Here is a 25573-nt window from a genome sequence, read left to right on the forward strand (position 1 = left end):
GAATACATTTTGTTTGTGTAAATTTCAGATACACAGGGGTTCAAAAATTCCATCGCCTTGACACCCAGGACATTAGTCAGTTTTCATTTCGGGCAATCAAATAATGGTAGCTTATTTGTACATGGGGTACTAGATAATCTGCACTTACGGTTTCAACCTACAAATATATGAAATAAATGATTTCATGTCGTATCTGCTGAAAATGTAGATATTAAGTTTCGCAATGGTAATAAAGTAGGGTAATCTTTCTTTGCTACTTATCACTTGCCCTGTGGCAAGTGGCTTATATAAAAAAATATACTGAACATCATTGAAAACGCACCACCCCTAAAATTGTGGATTTCTAAGAGCAGAAGTGAGCAATCTATGTAAATTTTACATATTTGTGTAGACCAATGTTTGATAAAGAAAAGAAGCAAAAAACAATCAAGCAAAACAGTGAAGATTTAATGCAGCTGACAATGAAATAAAGATGGGGTCAAAATGGAAAGTCAGTAGCGTGTATGACCCCCGTTAGCAGCAACACAAGCTGTGCAACGTCTCCTCATTGAACGGATAAGTCTCTGAATAAAGTCCTGAGGCACTGCATTCCACTCTTGCTGCAAGGCATTGTCGAGTTCCCCAAGGTTGTTGATCTGCGGACGACGTGCGAGGCGTTGGCCGATGTAATCCCACAAGTGTTCGATGGGTGACAAATCTGGTGACAATGCAGGCCAATGAAGTAGAGGAATGTTGTTGTTAGCCAGATACTGTATCGAAACACGTGCAGTGTGGGCTCGTGCATTGTCATGTTGAAATGTGTGCAGATCTTGATGCTGGTGAAAGAAGGGAACGACGTTGTTCTGAAGAATGTTGTCACGGTAGTAAACGGCATTCACTCTGCCACGACAAACAATCAGAGCGGTTCTGTGGTGATAACTTATCCCTCCCCACACCATAATGCTGCCTCCAGCCCCCAGATCGGTTTGAACAACACAATCCTGATGATAACGTTAACCCCGTCGACGCCATACCTGTAGACGCCCGTCAGCATTTCGCAAGTGAAAACGCGACTCGTCGGAGAACACCACACCATGCCAACGTCGTAACAACCACACACGATGCTGTTCAGCCCATTGTCGGCGTTCACGGCGATGCCTGTCAGTCAGGATGGGTCCAACGTAAGGGCGTCGACAACGTAACCCTGCCGCACGGAGACGGCGTCGGACGGTGGAAGCGTTGATCAAACCACGTCGACCCTGGACAGCGTTGGCGGTTCTGGCAGCGGGCAAGGTTCGATCCCGAATATGGCGCCGTACAATGTCTCGATCTTGACGAGGGGTGGTAACACGTGCCTGACCTGGGCGTTGCCGGTCCCTGCTGGTTCCTGTTTGTTGGTATCTGTTAGCAAGCCTCAGAATGGTCGAATGATGACACCCAAATCGTCGTGCAATGTTTCTGCTTGAAGCGCCGACCTGCAACATACCCAAGGCCTGTTCTCGTTCCTCTGGTGACAATCTTGGCATGGCGAAAAAACTTTACTTACGAAAGTACTGCGAAAATGAGAACGGTTTTGTGCCGAAGGTCATTTATACCCCTGAACAGCATGCTTTCTGCATGCAATTTGTGCCCTTCGTGTGTGATGTGCATGAATTTTGCTGTTTTCATGTGATGTGTTCGATGATGTGTTCGAACGATCCGTTTTTTACTGTAGAGCGTTATTTACGATCTAGTGTGTTATTATCAAAATTCCCACCATTAATTTTCCATTTCCAAAAGATTCTATTGCCTTATTTCAAAATTTACAGGTGGTGCGTTTTCAATGATGTTCAGTATATGAAGCCCTGATACAGCATGGCATTGTTTAGTTGATTAATGTCGTTGTTTGATGCTATTGTACATGACACCAATTGTATACATTCACTCTGGAAAGTCAGTCTAGAAATTGATATCACGAGCATCAAAAGATGTTTCCAATAGAACAACCAATGATTTAAAGTGAGTGAGCATAGGCAACACCAGAAATTGGCCTTACAAATCAAACCTCGGTCTTCAGCTTGATGAAGAATGTTTTATCCCTCTCATCATGCTGAAAACCTTCAAATATCATCAGGAATTTAACATAAGTACCTGCTGATTACAATATACAAAAATGAATTCAAAAGTTTATAATCATTTGTTCGGTATTTTTTCAATTCATGTAAACTAAGTATGCTGGCAGATATTTCCAGGTGGTAATCAATTTCAAAATCACTGGTCCTAATACATATTTACTAGCACTGGTCCAGCAGGCCAGTGTATTTCCCTTCTGAATGAATATAATATATCCGCACCATGATTTGGATATGACAAATGAACACTGAAGCTAATAGCAACCATACTGTGGCCTTAGTTTACATCAGGAACAGACATGCAGATAGCAGCACAAAATGCATACTGACTGCATATAACTGCATGAAGGTCGGTTAAGAGGTCTTTACTGGGATAAATGTCAGTCTGAACCAGTGACAGAGTTAATAGCATTATTGCACAGATCGCTGCGTTAACTCACATCTCTGTGGGCCAGATAATGGACATAAATGCCCATATCAACCACTTGTTTCCAGACTAGCTGGTTAGCTGATCAACTAATGTAGGACAAAAGTCTGCTGGAGAAATCAGCCTAATTTGGTCTGTAATCATTGTAATGGAACCGTTGCAGAGACTAGTGACAACCTGGACTTAATTAAAACAGTTAATGACATTCACTGAACACACAGTGAAGCCAGAATAATTCAGTGTTGCTTTCAGATGTGGGCACTTCTTCTGGCAAACTGGCCCAAGAGGAAAACATTATTTGGTCTGGATAAAACAATTCTTGGCATTCACTGAATACATGGAACAGAAAATATAATTTAGTGTTACTTTCACATATGACCAACAGTCCTGAGTCACAGTTGGCATTACAAGTGCTGCTCTTGGAACAAACATTATGAACGTTAACTAATAGACCACACCTACATGTTCTCGGTGTTTCATTTAATGTGCATAACCCCTTATAGTACAAATCAATAACTGGGATTTGAAACTATGATTGTTAAACAGCTTTTGTCACAAAAGTCAGTGCAGGAAAGACAGCCCATGCCAACATCCGAGACAGGTGTATTTTGCGGTGGATGAGTTAAAAAAACATCCAGTCCGTCCTCATGTCAGGTCAGTTTTAGCAAACCAATGACATATATATAATGATTAAAACCTTTTTGATTATTGCCAAACGATACTAGAATAATCGAACAGATAAAATTATCGCAATGAGATTTGTTGACTATAAGAACAGAGTTCTCTCCCTTAGCTTCTTGAAAACGAGTTTAGTAGCAAAGTGGAGGACTGGCTAGATTTTGGCAGGACTGGTAAAAAATCTGACCCAACAGTCCTGTGGACAGGTTAGAGTTTCTACTTCTTTCCTACACTGTAAAGGTTGAATAAAGTCCAGCAATTTATATGTTCATTTGGCAAGGTAAAATTATCAGGATTCATAAATGCTAGTTTCGCCTAAGTCAATTTACCTTTTTGTTTAAAATGAAATTCATTGGTATGTTTTCACTGTAAGCAGCCTATAAACAATTGTCTGAGTAGGCAGAAACTGGTCTGAACTAAAACAATGCTTGTCTGTGACTTACTGAGCACAGCACATAGCTGAAATAATTCAGCATGCCTGAACAACATGGGCACTTGTTTGCTGATCCCGACACTTGTAGCAATCTGGTCAAGACCAAAACAGTTCATTACATGAATTTACTGACCACACACACACCAACATAGACGGAATAATCCAGTGATATTTATCTACCACTCGTTGAATAATCCCAAAGTCACAATCAAATGACTATCAGATGATGATGATGATGATGATGATGATGATGATGATGGCATCATCGTCATCATCTTTAATAAATCTGATACGTACATATTTCAAAACGAACATGCATTAACAATGTGTACTATATCTTACATATTTTGTGTAAATGTTCTAAAAATTCTAATTCTTTATACAATACACCTTTGACATGTTCAAAATTCATAGAACAGGTGTGATTCCTTTTGAAACTTATTCTTTGTGAATCAACTGCTCTTGCCCAAACAACAGCCTTGATTGGTCATTTGAATCTTAAAGAAATGAAACTAATAAACTATCAATCATAGTTTACACATTACATTCTGCTTCAACCTCCACAATCAGCCTTAGATTCAGAATTTACATTGGTCTCTGAAACATAACATTTCAAAACATTTAGGGGCAAACTGCCTTGAAAGAAATAGCAAAGAGGAACAAAGAATTCTTAATTTTACTGAATCCCAGAAAGTTCAACAAAGAACAGTAAACATGCCTGGAAGTAAAGATACACCAGTTTCAGGTATCTGAGACAAAGATTCAATCTGGGATGGAAATTACCCAATGTTTGGGGGGGATTTTTTTTTTTTATCGGGCAAGCAAACTTGTATATCATGCTGTACCTGTGTCCAGTTGACTTTCCAATTTTAATTGTGTTGCTTAAAAAGTCAACAAGAAATTCGACCTATACAGAGGAAAAATTATCAGGGCAAGTGATTTTACATGTGCCAGTGTACCAAAGTACACTATCCAGTTTAAAATTATTTCCATCCATGTCCTGGTATATTAATTTGCTGTTGTATGAACTGGAAATTTATCAACGTATCAAGTTATCTAGAATTACTTATTACAATCTGTCATGCCTTTGAGATTTCATGGACACCCACTGTCATCCCTCCCTTAGTCTGGGAGTACACTTCCTGATGACTATCTCATCCCCTGTGTGTGTCCTGTCCTCCCTATAGCATCAGAACCTGCTCTCCAGATGGCAGGATGGAGTCAATCTGTCCCTCCATTAGCCTTCAGTATGTTTACTTCAAATTTCCTTCAGGCGGAAATTCATTAACCATGAATTTGTGGTGTGTAAGTTTTTTTGCAAGGGCCTATGATCACTGTCCTTATTGAAGGAGGTCTGCTGATCTTGAATAACTTGAAGCAAAAACATAATGATGTAATTAAATGTCTTTTTCAGATTTATGTGTAATAAGATAACTGAATATATTTTACTCTCATTTTATCTGTACATGATATATGCTGCTGTATTTACACATATAAGAAAACCATTTTTGCATCCTGTGTTTCTTCAGTATCAGAGCAACTAATTAAGGAAGTGCACAGGCCAGAGAGTAATGGGAAATTGTGTTTAATTAACACCAATGATTGACAAATAATTGCATCCAAGTCATTAATCTACAACTGTAACCCTAGCCAAGAGTCTCTGGTTTCTTAAAATATTTATTTGGAGATTCGAGGATCTACCTGGATGTATCGATATTCAAGTCTAGGGTAGTCATGGCAATACATTTTAAGGGTGCTGGACTTCCAAACATGTTTACAGGTTCATCATTGCACATACTCAAGTTTGTGTGAAGCCTAAAGACTGTTATACATAAGTATCATTCAGTGATTGATTGGTCTGAAGAAAATCAGTTATCAACATACTGAACTTCTTAGCTGTTTCTTATCAGAACAGACTTCATAGCTGTAAGCAATAGCACTGACTACAATTAGGATAAAGTTTACCAGTTCAAATATCCATATTGTTATGTACCCTGACGGACTTGGCAAGTACCTCATTTGCACGTATCCTCACTTTGAATGCATAAAGAAGTAATATATAGTTTTCATTAAAACTCTGGGGATTTATCAAGTTTCAAAGTAAGTTTTTCAATGTGCGACAGCCATTAAATATGTATATATTCAAATCAATTACCTTCATCATGTTTATGTTTTTTATTCATGTTTTTTCAATCATGTGTTTTGCAGAAACTGACTGCACCACTGATATGGCTTTAAAAATTCCAATCTACATCTAATTAGAGCTGGATTAATCATAGCTAATGGTGTGACCTTGAAATGACCCCTTGCTGTGATAAGCTCTTTCGTACCAAGCTTCTAACATGTCAAACGCTGTACCTAATATTCTGCAGTACAGCAGGCACTCATTACAAAATGATTATTAACAACCGTTAAAGGTTAAATTTTAACACCAATGCTGGAATGAACCAGTGTTGCAATGGAGTAAGGTAAACCATTGCAATAGTCAGAATTGACCAACGCCAGGGAGTTTTGTTTTATGCAGCTTTTTGCAATAATCCAGCAACATCATGGTGGGACGACCAGAAATGGACTCCACACATTGTGCCCAGTGGGAATCAAACCTGGGTCTTTAAACTAATGAGAAAATACTATAATCACTATAGGCTTCCCTGCCATCATCTTGGGCATGAAGATGCTCAGACAGAACCTTCCAACATTTTAACAAACCGATTCTCAATCATAAGTCTTTATATCAATAACTGGATAACTGATGGAAAATACCCACTGTTAAATGAACAGGACAATCAATGCACTAAATAAGACTAGCTATGAAAGCTGATAATACAAGCTACACTCTGATGCAATGAAATACTTTAACAGCTTTATAGTTGTACACAGACATATTTACTGATCGTGATGATACTGTGTGTTAATGTAAATGTATATACCATGTGCAATACAAAACTGAGCACACTGTATATGTACTTTGTGGATAAACGTCCTCTTAAAATTCACACAAACAGCATACATATATGACCATGGACTTGACATACAGACAAATGTAAACATTGACTTGATTTTAACTTCAAAAATTAAATGAATATTCATGTAAAACGTGTCTAACATTACATGGAGTACTTACCCAAAAGAGAACATTGAAGACAAATAAAACATATCGTAGAAACAGCAGACTGCAACACCCATTGTCCGCTCGTCTGTTCCGGGGTGCCATCTTGTCAGTTTGAAACTTGCACAGAAATTAAATCCTGGAGATTGAAGTTCCAACTCAAACAGACATTAATGGAAAATCCTCAGAGGCTAGATGTCTCGGGAGATCTTTCCAGCTTTTCAAAACCTTGGTAGAACTTCCAAATTTCACAAATAAGCTAACTACATACACAGGAGAGATGCTTAAACAACTGCCACTTTTTATCTGTGGGTTTCTTCAGTTGACACGGAATCACTGTAGGCACCAGGCAGCTGGTCTGAAGAAGAAACACGCCTGGTATGGTCCACAGGAAGTGTGGTGATTAAGCAGTGTTATTTTTCCTGGTATCGGTGAATCTTTCTCCCTGAGGTATCCTGCTAATACATATGACTGGAAGATCAGGTGCACCTCCTCCAGAGCAGCCAGAGACCAACAAGCAATGACTCCACACTATCAAGCTCTGCCTGGCGAGCTGTGAGGCCAATCTGATTATTTTGTGTGGGATGTTTTCAATCTCTTGTTTTTGTTTGGGTCAGTGGCTGTGGGCTTGATTGGAGAGCTGTGTCTTGGGCTGCTGTGAGCTTGGCTGGTGATGGGTTTGGTTGACACAGCTGGTGGTGAGGTCACGGGACTCAAACACATCCTCTGCAGATTAAGCCATGGAGTGGGTCTCACTGGACTGGAACAATACACATGGTGATCAGGACAAATGCATGAATATGCACATATACATCATACACATTCAGACTTGTTCAACATTTCACTGCAGTTAATGTAATGTTTCATCTGTGAATGAGTGAGTGAGTGAGTGAGTGAGTGAGTGAGGGAGGGAGGGGGGGAGGGAGGGAGCCAGTGAGCATAGTAAGAGACACCAGAAATGGACTTCACACATTGTACCACTAGCCTACTTAGCTGACCCTTTGACCTTGTGAACAACTATCCACACTGCATTAATGGGTCAAAAGTAGGACTGGTCACCTAACTGTCAGTATATTGTTTATGAGAAGATATCCTTTTTAACCTGCAACCTGGAATCTGAAGGGGCTATCACCATAAAACCGCCATTAGTCTCAGTGCTTGCTTAAACCCCTTACTATCAAACGCCAACTGAGTGAAAATGTACCATCTTAAAAACTCTTCTTTAGCACCGTAGCTGGGAATCCCACCACCAGCTTTCCACTCAATGACCACATGGCCTGTCCCATCAAGTGGAACTTTCCAGGAAAGGTGGTATTGGTCTGTTGAGGAATTCTTACAGTCCTCTGCGATCAAATTTCAAGAAGTTGACAAAAATGGTCACAAACATTTCAACAAGCTGATGCGCATTTCAAACAGATGTGCTATTGTTTTGGTTGGTTGGCTTGTTGTTTACCACTTCACTGAGCAATATTAAGGCTATATGGCAGAAGTCTGTAATCACATTTGAGACCAGACTATTTAGTGATCAACACCACAAGCATTGATCTATGCAATTGGGAGATGACGCGTCAACCTAGTCAGCGAGCCTGATGACCCAATCCTGTTCGTCACGTCTAACGACAACCATGGATTGCTGAAGACCAGTTGTAACCCAAATCTTTACAGGTGGATGTGCCTTGAGATTTCTATGAGTGTCAGACAGATGTCAAAATGACCAGCCAGGGGTAGGAAGTTACATCACATTTGAGTATGGAAATCTCATCAAATGTTGGGTAAAAAACAGCTGATATAGCAGCTGTCCCTTCTCAGATAGGCGGCAGTGTCTGTCATTGAGTTCTGTATACAATGCCTTTCCAGCATGCCTGGCAATACTAAGAGAATGAGTGTGTGAATATGGTTTTATCCCACTTTTAGCGATATTCCAGTAGTATCAAGGTGGGGTACACAAGAAATGGGTTCCACACATTGTACCCAAGTGGGGAATCAAACCCACACCATGATAAGTGCATGCTTTAACCACAAGGCTCGCACACAGCCTCTGGTAATAAAGGAATAAATAATGAACCTTGTATGGAAGAAAAACAATCCAGTCTGACAGACCGAACCTTCTCAACCTCTTGTGCTTTGCCTGTTCTGCAACAACACTCACACACATTGTATTTGTCATGTATTCAATAAACATGTCACTTTCATGTCTCTGGTTAATAACACTGCAGTAGGTATTTATCTAAACTGTCCAAACTAACTGCTATTGCCATCCTGCTGGAAAACACATAATTCTGTTGTTCAAATTGTTATTATTTTTTTGTCCTATCAACACTGAACTGTTATATTAAATTCAAAGCAGTGATGCAGATCTAAACAAGACTCTGAAATGAAAATATTTGACACAAAATAATTGCATAGTACAAAAAAGAAAATATAATTTCCTGAAGCTGTGGAAATCTAGACTTGTTATATTTTCTAGACTTTTATGGGCTTTTCTTGAAATATTTACTTCAGATTCTGTATGACTAAGTGAAGCACTAAAGTTTTGCCATGTGTATAATAAAATACTTATCACTCCAGCAAAGCTGTAACAGCACCAACACAAATGATTCGTTCCAGTCTGGTAAATTTTACAAACATTTATTTCAGCCAGAAGTCAAACTTCAGCCTGCGTGCAGGTCAAGATGATCTGAAATATACCTATTACCTACACAATGAGAGAGTAAGGAGACCCTCCTGCTTCAGTAACACTACACTACCGTGAGAATTAGTGTTCATTCACTGTTAGCTAGGTTAAATGTGGGTCACTTGGCCAACTGCTAAGGAAAACTGACCCAGCAAATGCATTCGACGTATTAATACAATTATCCCTTGCCATGATCCCTGTCTGGCTTGAGTACCAACTCTACAATGTGATGAATATAAGGTGTGTATTGTCCTGTGCATGGAGTCCTTGGGTGGGCGGGTTTGGAAGCGTGACTCCTGAGTTTCTGGGATGTCAGTGCTGCCCTACAATGAAGCACATGTGATATATGTGGCCTCCCTTTAGGCAAGTGAGTTTGTTTAAAATTGGGTCTGTTCCCCCAACAGAAAATGGGTACCCGATGGGCTGAATCACGTGATGATTAACCTTCTAGCACCTCACCATCAGCAGCTTGACTTATCAGGGTAATAATAATAGAGCTTGGAACAAGATAATAATCATAAACTGGCAATATGAAAAGGGACCATTTTTTCAAGGTTTGTGTATTACTTTGTTTACAAATAGGATACAAAATCAGTCAGCTCAGACTTGTGTGTTACGGCCGGTTGTGATTAGTACAGGGGTAAAGACTCTAAGCACTTCGGTTGATTTCTTGCATGGCCATGGGTTAACAAAGAAGAACTATCGCAAAGGTTAATGTGAGGTGAGACGTGTTTTAATATTGCATTGGATTATCACACTTACAAAGTGATGTGGCTTGGTGTGTTTTGCATGTTTTGAATGTTTGTATTTGCATCAAGTACATATGCAGTTATAAGCATTCTTATTTAAAATAGATCCTGGTTTGAAGTAGAGTTAGCAAGGATACCCAACTCGGATACAGTATATAAACACTGAGTTCCTCAGTCCTCTTTTTCTCTGCAGTGCCATTTACAAAGCAAGAAAGCAGCGAAGACAGAGGTCGGATAGTCAACCTTTTCTATCTACTTGACCATAGTGGCAGCAAGGAATGATAGACAGAATCTCTGACTGAACTTTGAATGATATATTCTCATGCAGTTGTGTCACTTTGGAACAGAACAAGTGGTCAACAGTGTAAGCCCCAAGTATCTGACCATGCTATGTATTAGAGTTTTAACTAAAATCATCTCTCAGCACCATTCAAACTGAAAAATAGACAGTTAAGAACACTTGTTTAAATGTGCAGCTTTCTCCAATCTATGGAAATGTAATAATTGTATCTGAAAGCTTATGTTATTCATACCGCTTAAAAAAATAGGGTTGGCACCAGAATTCAAGGATTGGTCAGGTAAATGGAACCACAGCACGCATATACTCACTCATAGTTACTAATTTCTTCAAGTAAAAATGCCATTTCTTTCAAAACACAGAAATACATAAATTTCACAAAAATTTCCTGCTTATTAAACTGTGAACAGAAATATGGGGAATGCAGAATTTCACAGGTTGAGCTTATGAATTTGAACAAATCCATAAGTGAATTTCAAGTCTGCAGAATCCTTTGTAATCTTTGTATTAAGCAACATTGTTACACATAATAAAGCAATACATTTAGCTGGCAAAGCTTCAATAATGGCCGTAATCATAAAGCATTTCACCTCAGCAAGATATTCACAGCATTAATCAATACGTTCAAAGTGCTGAAAATATTGATTCTTCATTCATCTCATGCTGAAAGCAAAATTATCAATAAAAACATCAATAAGTTTACTATGTGGCATTTGATAGCAACTACTTGGGTCTCTAAGAGGTCTATAATCACATGCAATTGTACACAAAGTGAACATAAGTTATGAGGAAAAAACACCACCAAACAATGCTATATGTTTCTGTGACCATTTGATTTATTATCAAAATTCATCATTATTTAAGTCATTCAATATTGACTATTTTAATTATCATATAAGTGTGTTCTTATAGCTTCATTCATCTAGAAATTTAAGAGAACTAAATTGTGAATGAAGAAAACACAGACTATGATTTATCATCTATCCCACTACAGCTGGTTTGTTTAGTATGCCATACAGACCCTGAAGAAAATATATCCAAGAAAGCCCACACTTGTCTGGAAAGTATGTTAAGTCTAGATTTCCATAGCTTCTGGTCTATACCAATTAAAGAATGAAGATAATCTCTGAGCTCCTTCTTATTGTATTTCTAAAAATGTTTATTTTCTGTAAAACATGTTCATTTCTGAGCCAAGCTATTAGTCTACTGGTTTGTTCACAATATGCTTATGTTAATTAGGACGTAACATATTTACATATTATTCAACTCACCTGTTATACACTTATTATGTCTCATATTACAGATTTTACATTGTTTTTCTTGTTTCCAATTCCTTCACCTGGCCATTTCATTTCCTGGTTTCACATAAAACAAAACACAAAAAGGAATAAAAGAAAGCGACATTTCACAGATAACAACTTGTTTACTGCAGAGAGTAATGTTTTAGTGTAAATTCTTAGGCAGGATTAAAAGTGACAACAATGAAAAGATGAGAGATATCTACATAGATAGATGGGACAAACGTCAGGTTTCTGGTCTGTGCAATAAGAAGAAAGTTGATATCTATTTAGTTATTGGCTCACCAACTTCTAGAGTTCCAACAGTTTGCAAAAAGAACTAGTCAAACTGCTGTGACAGACTGAAAATATATCAACATTTACCTAATAACTCTTAATTAAATAGTATAAGCTTAAAGCTTTGCTAACTCAATAATAGTAACGAAATTTGTTAGGCAGAAGTTAGACATATCACTTGGTTCTGATAAAAGGATGCTAACAAATAACAAATATCTCCCATATGTCTACAAAGTGAGAATATACAGAATATATATCCAGTAGTATAGATTTCTTATATTTTCTTCCATTAGGAAACTACCAGTTTGACATTTCATCACATGTTCATCATGCTAAAAAAAGCTGTGAAAATATGTAAATCACCTCGGTGATACGTAGGCAGCTTGTGGCTAATCAGAACGTTTTTTCATCTCATTTTTCATAAATACAAATTGGATACACTTCTGACATATATAAATAAGATTTATGTAAATTATATTTATCATGATAATTATTTTGCAATGCGCAAAATCCACGTACACGTTGATATCATAAAATTTTGTTTTACATGGTGATGCCCTACAGCTGGCGTGACAGACAGCGAGTTAAATTTCAAGTTCACTCTTCTCAGTTCACAGCCCATACGGGCCTAGGTGTCAAGTGATCTGCATTTTGAGTTTAACAAGTACATTAAATCAGCTGTCATTTTCCCTGACATATGATAGCAATACAAAGAGAGTTGATGCAGACATTAGGCAATTGTCCGGACACATCAGTATCTGCCTACAAACAAAGTTGGCAAATTCAATGTGACGTAATTTACATGTGAAAACAACTTACTATTTGAGACAGCTGCTTGTTCGACGGTGTGCGACGGTGAATAGGTAATGTGTGGCTCTCGTCATTGGTTGGTGTGTAGGCAAGAATTGATGACGTATTTCACAACCATGTGCGCGCAGTTCAGAATTTGAGAAAGGCGAAAATGGCTGACGAACAAATGGAGGTAAGATTAAATCATGTTTTCTTGTTCAACTGTTGAGAACAACTATAATTTATAGTTAGAGTAACACAGTGAATAACGTTATTTATGGACTGAACAGAGTATAGTGGATAATAACGTCATTTTAAAGGAAGTTTCTTTATGATCAATAATGACATGGGGACTGCGTGCTGAACACGTGAATTCGGCTGGCAGCTTTTAGAATGCTGATTTTGGTGGAATATTTTGCGTTTTGAGATAATGTTTGAAAACTGCCCATTGCAGAAAGGTTTCAGGACTAATAAATCACCTAACGTTACAAGTAACGTGATTTATCAACGGGAATGACCACAGATTAACTCAGATGCAACTATTGAGCATTTAACCAGCAAATCTGACATTGAAACTATATTTTGTACGAGATAGTGTGTTAAAACACTCGTGTGTCATTCATTATATTAGATACTGATGGGTTTGATGACTAATTGGAAGGTGTTAAATTAGCACTAAAGTGGAAAAAGTTACAACTTCGCGATGTGTTCCCCACAACACAAAGGGTTAACGCATAGCAAAGACTCAAAATTCGTATCGTTCTGTATAGAGACTTGGACTGATAAAATTGGTTTGTAATATTCTCAATCGTATACATATTTATGAAAGTAAATTAACATTTTTATTATATGAATGCCCTTTAGCAAAATAACGTGATATTATCGATACCAGTAGTATCCTTGATTATCCTGATCCGGTTTCAAGTTTGATTGCTGGTAAGGCTTCCACCGGTATCCCCCGCTACATTTTAACAGTGAGGAAACATTGCTTCAAGTGGCATAATTTTCTGTCTTTCTGTATGTTTAGATACAATTAAAGAAACATGTTAAAACTCATTGTTATCAGATGACGAATTTAAATTCAGGTCCTGTGAATGAAATCTGAGGTGGGGGATATTAAATTGGGGGAAGTCTTTCGACTTTACTTTGGGGAAGAATGCGGGGTGGTTAATCAAAAGCCAAGGGTGCTTTGTGATCAAGCCTTATTAATTGGTGCTTTAATATCATGATACTTCTTACGAAATTTCAGTGTCCACAATTTTGATAGGCAAATACACATGGTACAGGAAAATTAGATAATCTATCAGCTAAAGCACTTGCTGCTGAAATTTGTCTACTAATGGACAATTGTCGCATACAGTATCCAAGAACTATGCAGTAGTCCTGCATATATATTCAGATCATGGTTGGTTTATGCTGACAGGATTTGAAATAAACACAATGCAGCGATTCTGAGGCTGTTGACAGTCAGGAAATGGTTTTACTTTTGTTGTGTATCCTGTTTGTAACTACTTAAAGAAGAAATAATTTTTAACCCAGATAGGCTATTATGTTTCTGAGTTGGCTTACCCAGTCCTTCATAATGTCAGAATGTAAGATCAGGGCAGGATAAGTATTCGGTTACAAAATTTAAAGAATCTGGTGGATATTTTCCCTTTTCTTTCTGAATCATTCATGTGCCTTCAACTGCATGTCTTCATTTGGAGCATCAGATAAGCCAATCTAGACTTAGCATGTGATTTTGGCCTTGAGCTGTATTCCTTATTTTCTAGGAGACAAAGTAACCAATATGAACCTAGTGTTAACCTAAAGTTTACTGAAAGCACAACTAGTATTTTATTTCATTGATAATTTTCATATCTTTGCATTCATTGAACTACAGTGTTAAAATGCCCCAAATATTGAATTAAAACTTACAATAATTCCAGATTTGAGCTTCAGAACTATCCTTTTTTTTTAAATTTGCCAGTTTGGAGTACTTAGTTTTGAATTTTATATAAATCCTTGGAGTGGTATGTAGACCTTGAATGATGCTTGTGTTTCAGGCAACCCCGAGCAGTAGCAGCAGTGCCACCAATGGCCCTGCAGGTCCCATCCTACCTGCGGAGGACATGACGTCCAAAGATTACTACTTCGACTCCTACGCACATTTCGGCATCCATGAGGTAAGAACAAATGGAGTGTTGTCACGGAAAAATACAAGGAACTTGTTGTCCAATTTGTTGTTGTTGGTGGTGTAATGAGGAACAGATAGTTTCCAAACATTTCTATGTAGGAAAAACCTCATTTGGCTTCTACCTGAATGACAGTTTTGGTCCAGAATTAACACCCATGAGTCCATGCTCCTCATAAGAAACATCTTAATGAATCTGATGATCAGCCATTGTGATTTAGAACTGTCGATACATGCTCACAATATTGACCATTGGATTGCTGTTCATCAAACAAATATTTTCAGCATGTGCCGGCAATATTGCAAAGTATGATTGTAAAAAAAATCAATAACTGACAATTTTCAGATGCCACAGATGTAATTTCTTATCCCCAAACCTTGTAAATTTGCTAGATATGTTGTGCTCCGTTACTTTTGTCTGACCCATGAATGTCTGGGTTAGAATACTGGCCTTCAGTAACCCATGTTTGACATAAGAGGTGAATAACATGATCGGGTGGTCCAGCTTTCTGACTTGGTTGACACATTATTGGTTCCCAGTTGTGCAGATCGATGCTCATGCTGTTGATCACAGGAATACTTGGTCCAGATTTGGTCCACCATACAGCTGGAATATTGCTAAGAGTGGCCTAAAACTGAACTCGCTCACTTCAAGTTATCTTGAACACTGTACTAAACCAAATATAACCTGTTTTGCTGTAAAATTTACCATATTTTGGGCAATGCATGTAAATAAAGTTTTCCATTGCAGGAAATGTTGAAAGATGAAGTACGAACCCTGACATACAGAAACTCTATGTATTACAACAAGCACCTGTTCAAGGGAAAGACGGTCCTGGATGTTGGATGTGGAACAGGGATCCTCTGTATGTTCGCAGCCAAGGCTGGGGCTGCCAAGGTCATCGGTGTAAGTGTCACTGTTGCATTATGGGAATCTGGAATACGCATTCTAGGGTCTTTCACAAAGTATAAAGGTGATCATAAGTCTCTAGGTAACATTACTACAATGTTAAAGAATGCGACTTGGGTTAACCTTAGTAAAGATTGCTTCATGTAAGGACATCCTGATCTACAGATGGTAAACATTGAAAATAACCTCTTTAGTGCATGCAGCTTTGAGTAATGAAACATACCAGTATTGTGAGGAATATTTTATAAAGTTGTGTGCTGATTGTTCACAACTATGTACAAACCACCCTAAAAAAGAAATTTGTAATTGTCAGTATATAACATATACTTGACTTGTTCCTGTTTTTGAAGACCTGTCTTGTCTTATTTGAAACTATGCACCATTCTGATATATTTTTTTACCATCAGGTTATATCATTTTCATTCTATTTCTCACACATGACGAGAAAATATTAATACCAGTAACCATGAAATTTTTTTTCTGTTTCAGATTGAGTGCTCAAACATTATTGAGTATGCAGAGAAAATAGTGAAAGCCAACCACCTTGAAAATGGTATGTGATGTGTTCCGTTGTTTGTGGAGTGAGATAGTGTGTTTGTTGTATAACGACCCATGAAGGTCCCGGGGTAGAATAGGCCTTCAGCAACCCATGCTGTCGTAACTAACGGGATCGGGTGGTCAGGCTCACTGACTTGGTTGATACATGTCATCGGTTCCCAATTGTGCAGATCGATGCACATGTTGTTCATCACTGGATTGTCTGGTCCAGACTCTATTTACAGACCACCGCTTGTCACAAATCAAAAGTCGACCTTATGGACATTCGTTCAGCACATATCACTACAAATGGAAAATACAAACCTTCTTAGACTATGTACATTTACTAGATTGTTACCTCACTGCTTAAGCAGTTGCCTTAAACCATGACATTGTCCAACAAGAGAATAATTGTAACCTACTGCTAGACACATATTAGATGATCCTGCACACTAAACACATTTGTGACAAGAGAGGCGGTACAACGAATTGGGTGAGTACACTTGGTTGCTACAGGTAGCTTGACTATTATGCACGTGCAGTACATGCTAACCGTGACATGAAATCAACACCGCATATTCCTTCGAATGATAAGACTGCAATTTCAGGCATAAGATACTGATATTCCACGCTAACCTTTAGTTAAGACGAAGACAAACAGATGATTGGGGCATTGACAAGCATTTTAGATATTTAACAATTTTGTTAAAACAAACCCTAGGAAAATGTCATTTGCTTCGTGAAATGGATCGGTGGTCCGAAACATATTTGCTCAATATGTTGTGTTGATTCAATTCGTTGGGACTGTACCTGTTCCCAAATCGAGTGTGCTATAACAATTCATGCGACGCGTGAAACGCACGGCAAAATGAACTTCTCGATATTTATCAGACAACCTGTCTCCCGTTTGTTTCAAGTGGATCGCTCTGTGGGGCGTTCCCAAGTATGCAAATTGGGGTCATTTGTCAGGTCGTGGATCGTCTTATATGTGTTTACCAGTAAGTGTACATATAATGACATGAAGAAACGTGACCTATTTCACAAGAGACCAGATCACTGTATCAAAGCTTTCAGAGTTCAAAATATACATACAACCATAGCCACAGAGCAAAGTAAACAACAGTGGAATGAATTAGATGTCCATAAACACGGTAAATAGTCCACAATGGTAATGGTTGTAATCCTGCATGTGATGTATAACTGTTCGGTATGTTATCATCCAGAAGAGTGTAGTACTGTCTGATGATCACGGAACCAGAAGGGTAGCAATTTCCCCTAAGTCTGAAATAATACATACCTAGTCACTAGTCACATGACAACCATAACATGTTTTGTCAACACATTTAACACAACTAAATTCTTAATATAAGACCAAAATTGATATCCAAAGTTTCTGCAAAAAACAATGTAAAATGAACATATTTTATAATCTTCAACATAGAGTGACAAATGTGCTTATTTAACTTTGTTCAAACCATAAATGTTCTGACAAAGGCCTTTTCCTTACCTCCTCTCTCTCTCTCTCTCTCTCTCACACACACACACACACACACACACACACACAGACACACACAGACACACACACAGACACAGACACACACACACACAGAGCATCGTAAAACCAAACTCAATCAATGTTGTTAAACGTCGCAATATTTTAGCTATCTGGTGACAGTAAATAATTGAGCCTGGACCAGGAGATCCAGTGATCAACAGCATGAGCATTGATGTACACAAATGATATGATGACAAGTTGGCGGTCTTGGCCTCATGATCCCGTTTATCACCTTTATGACAAGCATTGGTTGCTGAAGTTTCATTCTAACCCAGATCTCCATGGTGTTTGTTGGTTGTGGAAGTTTCATTCTAACCCAGATGTCCATGGTCTTTGTTGGTTGTGGAAGTTTCATTCTAACCCAGCTCTCCATAGTCTTTGTTGGTTGCTGAAGTTTCATTCTAACCCAGATCTCCATGGTCTTTGTTGGTTGCCGAAGTTTCATTCTAACCCAGATCTCCATGGTCTTTGTTGGTTGCTGAAGTTTCATTCTAACCCAGATCTCCATGGTCTTTGTTGGTTGCTGAAGTTTCATTCTAACCCAGATCTCCATGGTCTTTGTTGGTTGCTGAAGTTTCATTCTAACCCAGATCTCCATGGTCTTTGTTGGTTGCTGAAGTTTCATTCTAACCCAGATCTCCATGGTCTTTGTTGGTTGCTGAAGTTTCATTCTAACCCAGATCTCCATGGTCTTTGTTGGTTGCTGAAGCTTTGTTCTAACCCAGATCTCCATGGTCTTTATTGGTTGCTGAAGCTTTGTTCTAACCCAGATCTCCATGGTCTTTGTTGGTTGCTGAAGCTTTGTTCTAACCCAGATCTCCATGGTCTTTATTGGTTGCTGAAGCTTTGTTCTAACCCAGATCTCCATGGTCTTTATTGGTTGCTGAAGTTTCATTCTAACCCAGATCTCCATGGTCTTTGTTGGTTGCTGAAGCTTTGTTCTAACCCAGATCTCCATGGTCTTTATTGGTTGCTGAAGCTTTGTTCTAACCCAGATCTCCATGGTCTTTGTTGGTTGCTGAAGCTTTGTTCTAACCCAGATCTCCATGGTCTTTATTGGTTGCTGAAGTTTCGTTCTAACCCAGATCTCCATGGTCTTTGTTGGTTGCTGAAGCTTTGTTCTAACCCAGATCTCCATGGTCTTTATTGGTTGCTGAAGTTTCATTCTAACCCAGATCTCCATGGTCTTTGTTGGTTGCTGAAGCTTTGTTCTAACCCAGATCTCCATGGTCTTTATTGGTTGCTGAAGCTTTGTTCTAACCCAGATCTCCATGGTCTTTGTTGGTTGCTGAAGCTTTGTTCTAACCCAGATCTCCATGGTCTTTATTGGTTGCTGAAGCTTTGTTCTAACCCAGATCTCCATGGTCTTTATTGGTTGCTGAAGCTTTGTTCTAACCCAGATCTCCATGGTCTTTATTGGTTGCTGAAGTTTCATTCTAACCCAGATCTCCATGGTCTTTGTTGGTTGCTGAAGCTTTGTTCTAACCCAGATCTCCATGGTCTTTATTGGTTGCTGAAGCTTTGTTCTAACCCAGATCTCCATGGTCTTTGTTGGTTGCTGAAGCTTTGTTCTAACCCAGATCTCCATGGTCTTTATTGGTTGCTGAAGTTTCGTTCTAACCCAGATCTCCATGGTCTTTGTTGGTTGCTGAAGCTTTGTTCTAACCCAGATCTCCATGGTCTTTGTTGGTTGCTGAAGCTTTGTTCTAACCCAGATCTCCATGGTCTTTTGGAGGGAAACAGATGGTCCATAGTTACTGCTCTGTGGTGAAAATTAGGATGAAATATGAATCTGCGTATGGGAGATTTGAATTCCATGTGTGCGTATGTAATAAATTGAAAATCAGGAGCTCTTGTTATTAAGCTGTTATGTTATATTTCTGTGTTTGTTTCAGTTATCTCCCTTGTACGAGGCAAGGTTGAGGAAGTTGTGCTTCCCGATGGAATAGAGAAGGTGGACATCATCATCAGTGAATGGATGGGCTACTGCCTATTCTATGAGTCCATGCTTAAGACTGTCATCTTTGCCAGAGATAAGTGGCTGGTAGGTGACAAAGATGCAGAGGCTGAAAATATGAAGTCATTACTGCAGGATTATTACAATATAAATATATGATATTTAGAGTTTACAAATTTTGAACATTTCTTCGTCATCTGAAGTGACTGACATTTTTAGAATATCCCTCAGGACTGCAAATACCATCTTCAACAAATAAGTATTTGGGCCGTCTCTAAACGTTACATCATCATCATGTACAGTGTGATTCTGACTAGCAGATAGGTTGCTTTCATTTTTTTTTTTTTGCTTCATTTTTTGTTTGTAGTGTTGCCTTTTTTCCTGTTTTTTGTTGTAGCTGTTTTTGTGTGAGTGTGTATGTGCCAAATGTACAAACCAGGGTTTTGAATAATTTTAGTGATCTTAGGGCATCATGGTTAAATTTTTAAATTGGAGTGAGTGTGTTATGTGGTACAAAAAGCTTTCTTTTTTTTTATCCTGGAAACTTTGCACATGTGAATACTACTGGCACCTTTCAAGGATACCAAACCTGTTTATTTCCAACTGAAGGAATGACACTGCATTCTTGTTTCTTTACATTTATTTATGTTTCCAGGCACCGGGAGGTTTGATCTTCCCTGACAGAGCAACCCTGTACATTACAGGGATTGAAGACCGTCAGTACAAGGATGAGAAGATTAACTGTAAGTTGACAGGCCTGGGCCTAGATTTTCAAAGCTCTCCTAGCACTAAGATTGTCTTAAGTCTCATACATTATCATTAACTTACGAGTTTCTCAGTGCTTAGGAAGTATTGAAAACCACATACACATACTATGTCAGGAAGGGTAAGAATGGCATGTTATAGCTAGCAGACTCAACTGTTTTATGGTTTGTTGGTGAATTGATGAAATGTGTTTTACTTTTAGCATCATGTAGCAAAGATGCTTTTCAGAGTGCATAGTCTTTGCTATTGTTTTAAAGACCACCATTGCTTAGCTGGAATGCTGATTGCAGCATGTTTTGATTCCGTAACATTTTCAGCATTATACAACAATTTCAGTGTGTCACAATACAGTCTGTCCTGACAACTTCATTGTGGTCCTTGTTCTTTGCTCCCATGCGGTACTACGGATTTGGTATTGTATTGTATTGTATTGTATTGTATTGTATTGTATTGTATTGTATTGTATTGTTCCAGGGTGGGACAATGTCTATGGATTTGACATGAGTGTCATACGAAGTGTAGCAATCTCCGAACCCCTGGTGGACGTGGTTGATCCCAAGCAAGTTGTCTCAAATTCTTGTCTTATAAAGGTAAGCAGTACAATGTTACTTTTGACTGCAGAGCCTCTATAACTTACCATGCCTTGAATTGCAGAACTGTTCCATGTTGAAGGTAATACAGTATTATGAGAATTAGTCAATAAGATAATGATAAGATATGTAAATGCTGCTTTTACTACGGTAACATTCCAAAGTGGAGCAAAAACAATTTGACTGTAGGTTAGTTCTATCATAGGAGTATGTTTCTTGGTTATCATTGTTGGTCAAAAGTAGAGTTACTTCCCTTTCTTCTTGTGCTGGATGATTTTGTTACTGATCTATCCAGTTGCTGCGTAGTCAGGACTCAATTTTTCACAGACCATTGTCAGTTAGTTGCAATTTAAAAACATACAAACTCAAAGCACATAGGACTTTTTGAGAGCTGTTTTTATGAACTTCTGTTTCGTAGGATAAATATCCCATGCGTAATGCCTCACTGGTAAATGTTGTTATATTTCAATGGCTTGATGATTTCAGGAAGTTGACATCTACACAGTAACAGAGGATGACATGACCTTTACCTCGCCGTTCCACTTGCAATGTCGACGCAATGACTACTGCCATGCATTAGTCACATTCTTCAACATGGAGTTCACAAAATGTCACAAGCGAACAGGTTTCTCCACAGGTGGGTGCTGTTGATAAGGAATCCTGTTTCACAGTGCTGTGGTGACAGGTATTGTTGATATGTTGAAGTATTACATTGTAACAGCATGACAAAAGCTATGGCTAGAGTTACGAGAATTTAAAAAAAATTGTGTGAGTTGTCTTTGTGTCAGTGAACTTAATGGTATACTTGTGTTGTATGATGTTGTGTGAATGGTGTTGTATGACAGTGGTGTATAAATGGTGTTGTATGACAGTGTGGTATGAATGATGGTGTATAAATGTTGGTGTATGACAGTGTTGTATGATTGGTGGTGTATGACAGTGTTGTATGGATGGTGTTGTATGACAGTGTTATATGAATGGTGGTGTATGACAGTGTTGTATGGCAGTGTTGTATGAATGGTGGTGTATGAATGGTGGTGTATGACAGTGGTGTGTGACAGTGTTGTATGAATGGTGGTGTATGACAGTGGTGTGTGACAGTATTGTATGCACATGTTAATGAATAATGTTTTGCTCTGTTGTAGCACCTGAGGCACCATACACCCACTGGAAGCAGACAGTGTTCTACCTGGGAGAGAACGACCTGACCATAAAGAAGGGAGAGGAGATCTATGGAACATTTTCCATGACACCTAACAAGAGCAACAATGTGAGTAGCAAGGATTCTTTGTAAGAACTGGCCCGGATTTTGAACCTCCCCAACCCGTGAAGGTCCCGGGGTAGAATAGGCCTTCAGCAACCCATGCTTGCCATAAAAGGCGACTCAGCTTGTCGTAAGAGGCGACTAACGGGATCGGGTGGTCAGGCTCGCTGACTTGGTTGACACATGTCATCGGTTCCCAATTGCGCAGATCGATGCTCATGTTGTTGATCACTGGATTGTCTGGTCCAGACTCGATTATTTACAGACCGCCGCCATATAGCTGTAATATTGCTGAGTGCGGAGTAAAGCTAAACTCACTCACTCACTCACTTTGAACCTCCCCACAAAACTTTGCTTATTTTAAGAGGCAACCAATTGGATAATGTGTTGTGTTGGTTGAGTGTTTACCTTTCCCAGTTCACAGGAACCTTTAGAGATCCTTGATAGAGTAGGTCTTCATCAACCCATATTTGTCCTAAAAAATGACTAACAAGATCGGGTGGCCAGGTTTGCTTGGTTGGTTGACATATCTCATTAACATAAATTGATGCTCATAATGTCTTTTCATTAATATTTACTGATAAACACTAGTCTAAGTTAAGATAGCCTCAGTGTATTTCGTTACAATCCACCACTGAGTCTAACAAAACCTAGTAAAAGGTTGCGTGACCATCAAATGACCATCCAATCAAACGCGAGACGGTTTAAATATGTTTAACCAATCAGACAGTGGCTACTATTTAGGGATCGGAGGGGCTTTCAAAATACTCAGGTCACAGACACAGATCTCTCTACAAGCAAAAATCCACATATATAGTTATTTGACCTGCAGTATGTACGCTTTGGGGTTTCTGTTGACATGGTTACCATTAGCTAACAGCCATAAGATAACATCCTTGAATATTGCGAAAAACAATATTTTCAGCGGCTGTTCACTCACCGTTGTCATGGTTGTATGTACGCCGTGTGCATCACCCAGAAATGAGCGTATGCTAAATAGCATTCAGAATCGTTCGAGTATAAACCTTTTCGAGATAAAAAGTTCAAATGGTATGTGCCAATGTGCACATTCACTATTTGGTAAGCTGTGTTCTGTTTGGTCAATCTCAAAGGTTACCTGACGCGACCTCCCATAAGGTTTTGTTAGACTCAGTGGTGGAGTGTAATGAAAAGTACTGAGGATAAGTTTACTTAAACTGAAAAACACAGAACTGGAATATTTCTAACAGCAAAGAAAGCCAAATGTAGCTGTTCATGTTTATCTGACAATTTCTTTTTGGTTTTGTTTCAGAGAGATCTTGATTTTGTAATTGATGTGGACTTCAAGGGCGAGCTCTCTGAGATGTCCGACACATTAAAATATAAGATGCGCTAGGTGTTTTAAAAATACATGAACTGGTTTAGAAGCTGCTGACGGTGCCATGGAGGAGAGGGAGAGGCAATGAAATTGAAACTCCATCATGATGTTAGAGTCTCCGTTATTGATGTGCTCTTGCTGCTGTGGTGTGATTATCAGTGGACGTTGCGCCAAAAGTAAAACCAGTGAGACTTTCTCCCAATATCGGAGCACTACATCTAGTTAAGCATTGCATTGCTGGACGGATACCTGTCATGTCTTGAAGCGTGACTTTCCAGCTATAACTGTTAAATTTGATTTTTGTGTAGGGATTTCATTGAAATGTTTGTGAATGTATTTTGGTGGAATTTGTTTTTGTATTTTTTTTTCAAATCATGCTTCGGACAACTGAAAAATATGGGAATTGACATAGTGTCCATATTCAGACATAATCAACTACGCTTGCTTCATTCCTGTACATTTGGGAGAATTGAATTTTGGTTTTCATATTACATTCTGGGAATTTAGGGAATCTGCTTTAAGTGACAAGCCATTATTTTTATCAGATAGTTTTAATGTAAATGAATTGAAAGAGTGTCAGCACAAAAAGGTGTCTTAATGTCAGCATTAAGAAACCAAAAAATATCAGTTTGCATTTATGTATGTTTAGTATTTTAAGCATTTACATGTCGCCATCATCTCATTTGATGCTCATTGTCAGTACTGTTGCCAAGGTAACAAACTAGGGAAAAGCGTAGATGTTGAAAGCATATTTTCAAATAACATTCTTTGCTGTTATGGTGGTTTCAAAATGAATTTAACATGTCTTTCAGATTCAAATGTTACAGACCAGAGATACCATATCTCAGAATGTTAATTTGAACATATCCCTTTGACACAGCCCGTCATGTTACTTGCCAACAGTATTAAGCACATGTCATAACTTTCATAATTTCTAAAATATTTATCACGGTAGGCAAACAATAAAAAGTGTCTCTTGTTATGCTTGGTAGAATGTCCTTTTTAGATTTGTTTTACCAAAACTGAGAGACCTATGGAACTGATTGGTTCCTGAAGGTGTAAAGGATTCGACACTATCTCCAGTAGAAGGTCGTGTCAGGTAGCCTTTGAGCGACCTATGACCATCCAATCAAATGTGAGACGTCCAACGCATTTAACTAGTCAGACAATGACTACTGTTAAGAGTTTGTAGGGAATTATAAAATTCCCTGGTCACCAACACTGATCTCCCAACAAACGCAAATCTGTGGAAAACAGAGATATTTGACCTGTAGTATATTTTTTAGGACTTTGCGATATGGTTATCATTAGCTAGTATTTCACAAAGTGACCTCCTTGAATATTGACAAACACTGTTTACTCACCGTTGGAGCGTGCTCCTTGTGCATCACATGGAAGTGATTGTACGAATAAAAGCATTCAGGTACAAATCTTTTTTGAGGTGAATGTTAAAAAGGTATCAGTTTTCGCGATTTGGTAAGCTGTGTGCTAAGAAATCAGTCAAAGAGTTTTCTGACATGACCTTCTACTAGGGTTTGTTAGACTTTGTATAGACAGTTTAATGAATATTGCAGAGTCTAAGTTTACTTAAACTGGCACTGTCTCAACCTCACATACAACATGTGCAGCGGATGTTAAACATGG

At 38.5% G+C, this 25573-nt stretch overlaps 2 protein-coding genes across 3 annotated transcripts in view; one reads left to right on the forward strand and one right to left on the reverse strand.

Annotated features, from left to right (window-relative positions):
* LOC137261102 (CD151 antigen-like) overlaps positions 1–12898 on the reverse strand; it is a 38996-nt gene extending 26098 nt beyond the window's left edge. The window contains exons 1-2 of one of the 2 annotated variants that reach the window (XM_067798777.1): positions 12852–12898; positions 6753–7497 (exon numbers count right to left, since the gene is read on the reverse strand). In XM_067798777.1, coding sequence (XP_067654878.1) covers positions 6753–6842 — 90 coding nt within the window. In that variant the 5' untranslated portion in view covers positions 6843–7497; positions 12852–12898. Of the gene's footprint in view, positions 1–6752; positions 7498–11729; positions 11789–12851 lie in introns of those variants that run through there. The other variant, XM_067798778.1, reaches the window with a different exon arrangement.
* Positions 12560–24911, forward strand: LOC137261101 (protein arginine N-methyltransferase 1-like). Its single transcript, XM_067798776.1, has 10 exons — positions 12560–13014; positions 14867–14986; positions 15746–15901; positions 16394–16457; positions 19892–20040; positions 20609–20696; positions 21193–21308; positions 21795–21945; positions 22454–22578; positions 23864–24911. The coding sequence occupies exons 1-10, from the start codon at positions 12994–12996 to the stop codon at positions 23945–23947; spliced, it is 1074 nt and encodes a 357-aa protein (XP_067654877.1). The 5' UTR covers positions 12560–12993; the 3' UTR covers positions 23948–24911.
* Positions 24912–25573: the final 662 nt, after the last annotated feature.

This window comes from Haliotis asinina, chromosome 14, assembly GCF_037392515.1.
Source record: "Haliotis asinina isolate JCU_RB_2024 chromosome 14, JCU_Hal_asi_v2, whole genome shotgun sequence".
NCBI classification, from domain to species: Eukaryota; Metazoa; Mollusca; class Gastropoda; order Lepetellida; family Haliotidae; genus Haliotis; species Haliotis asinina.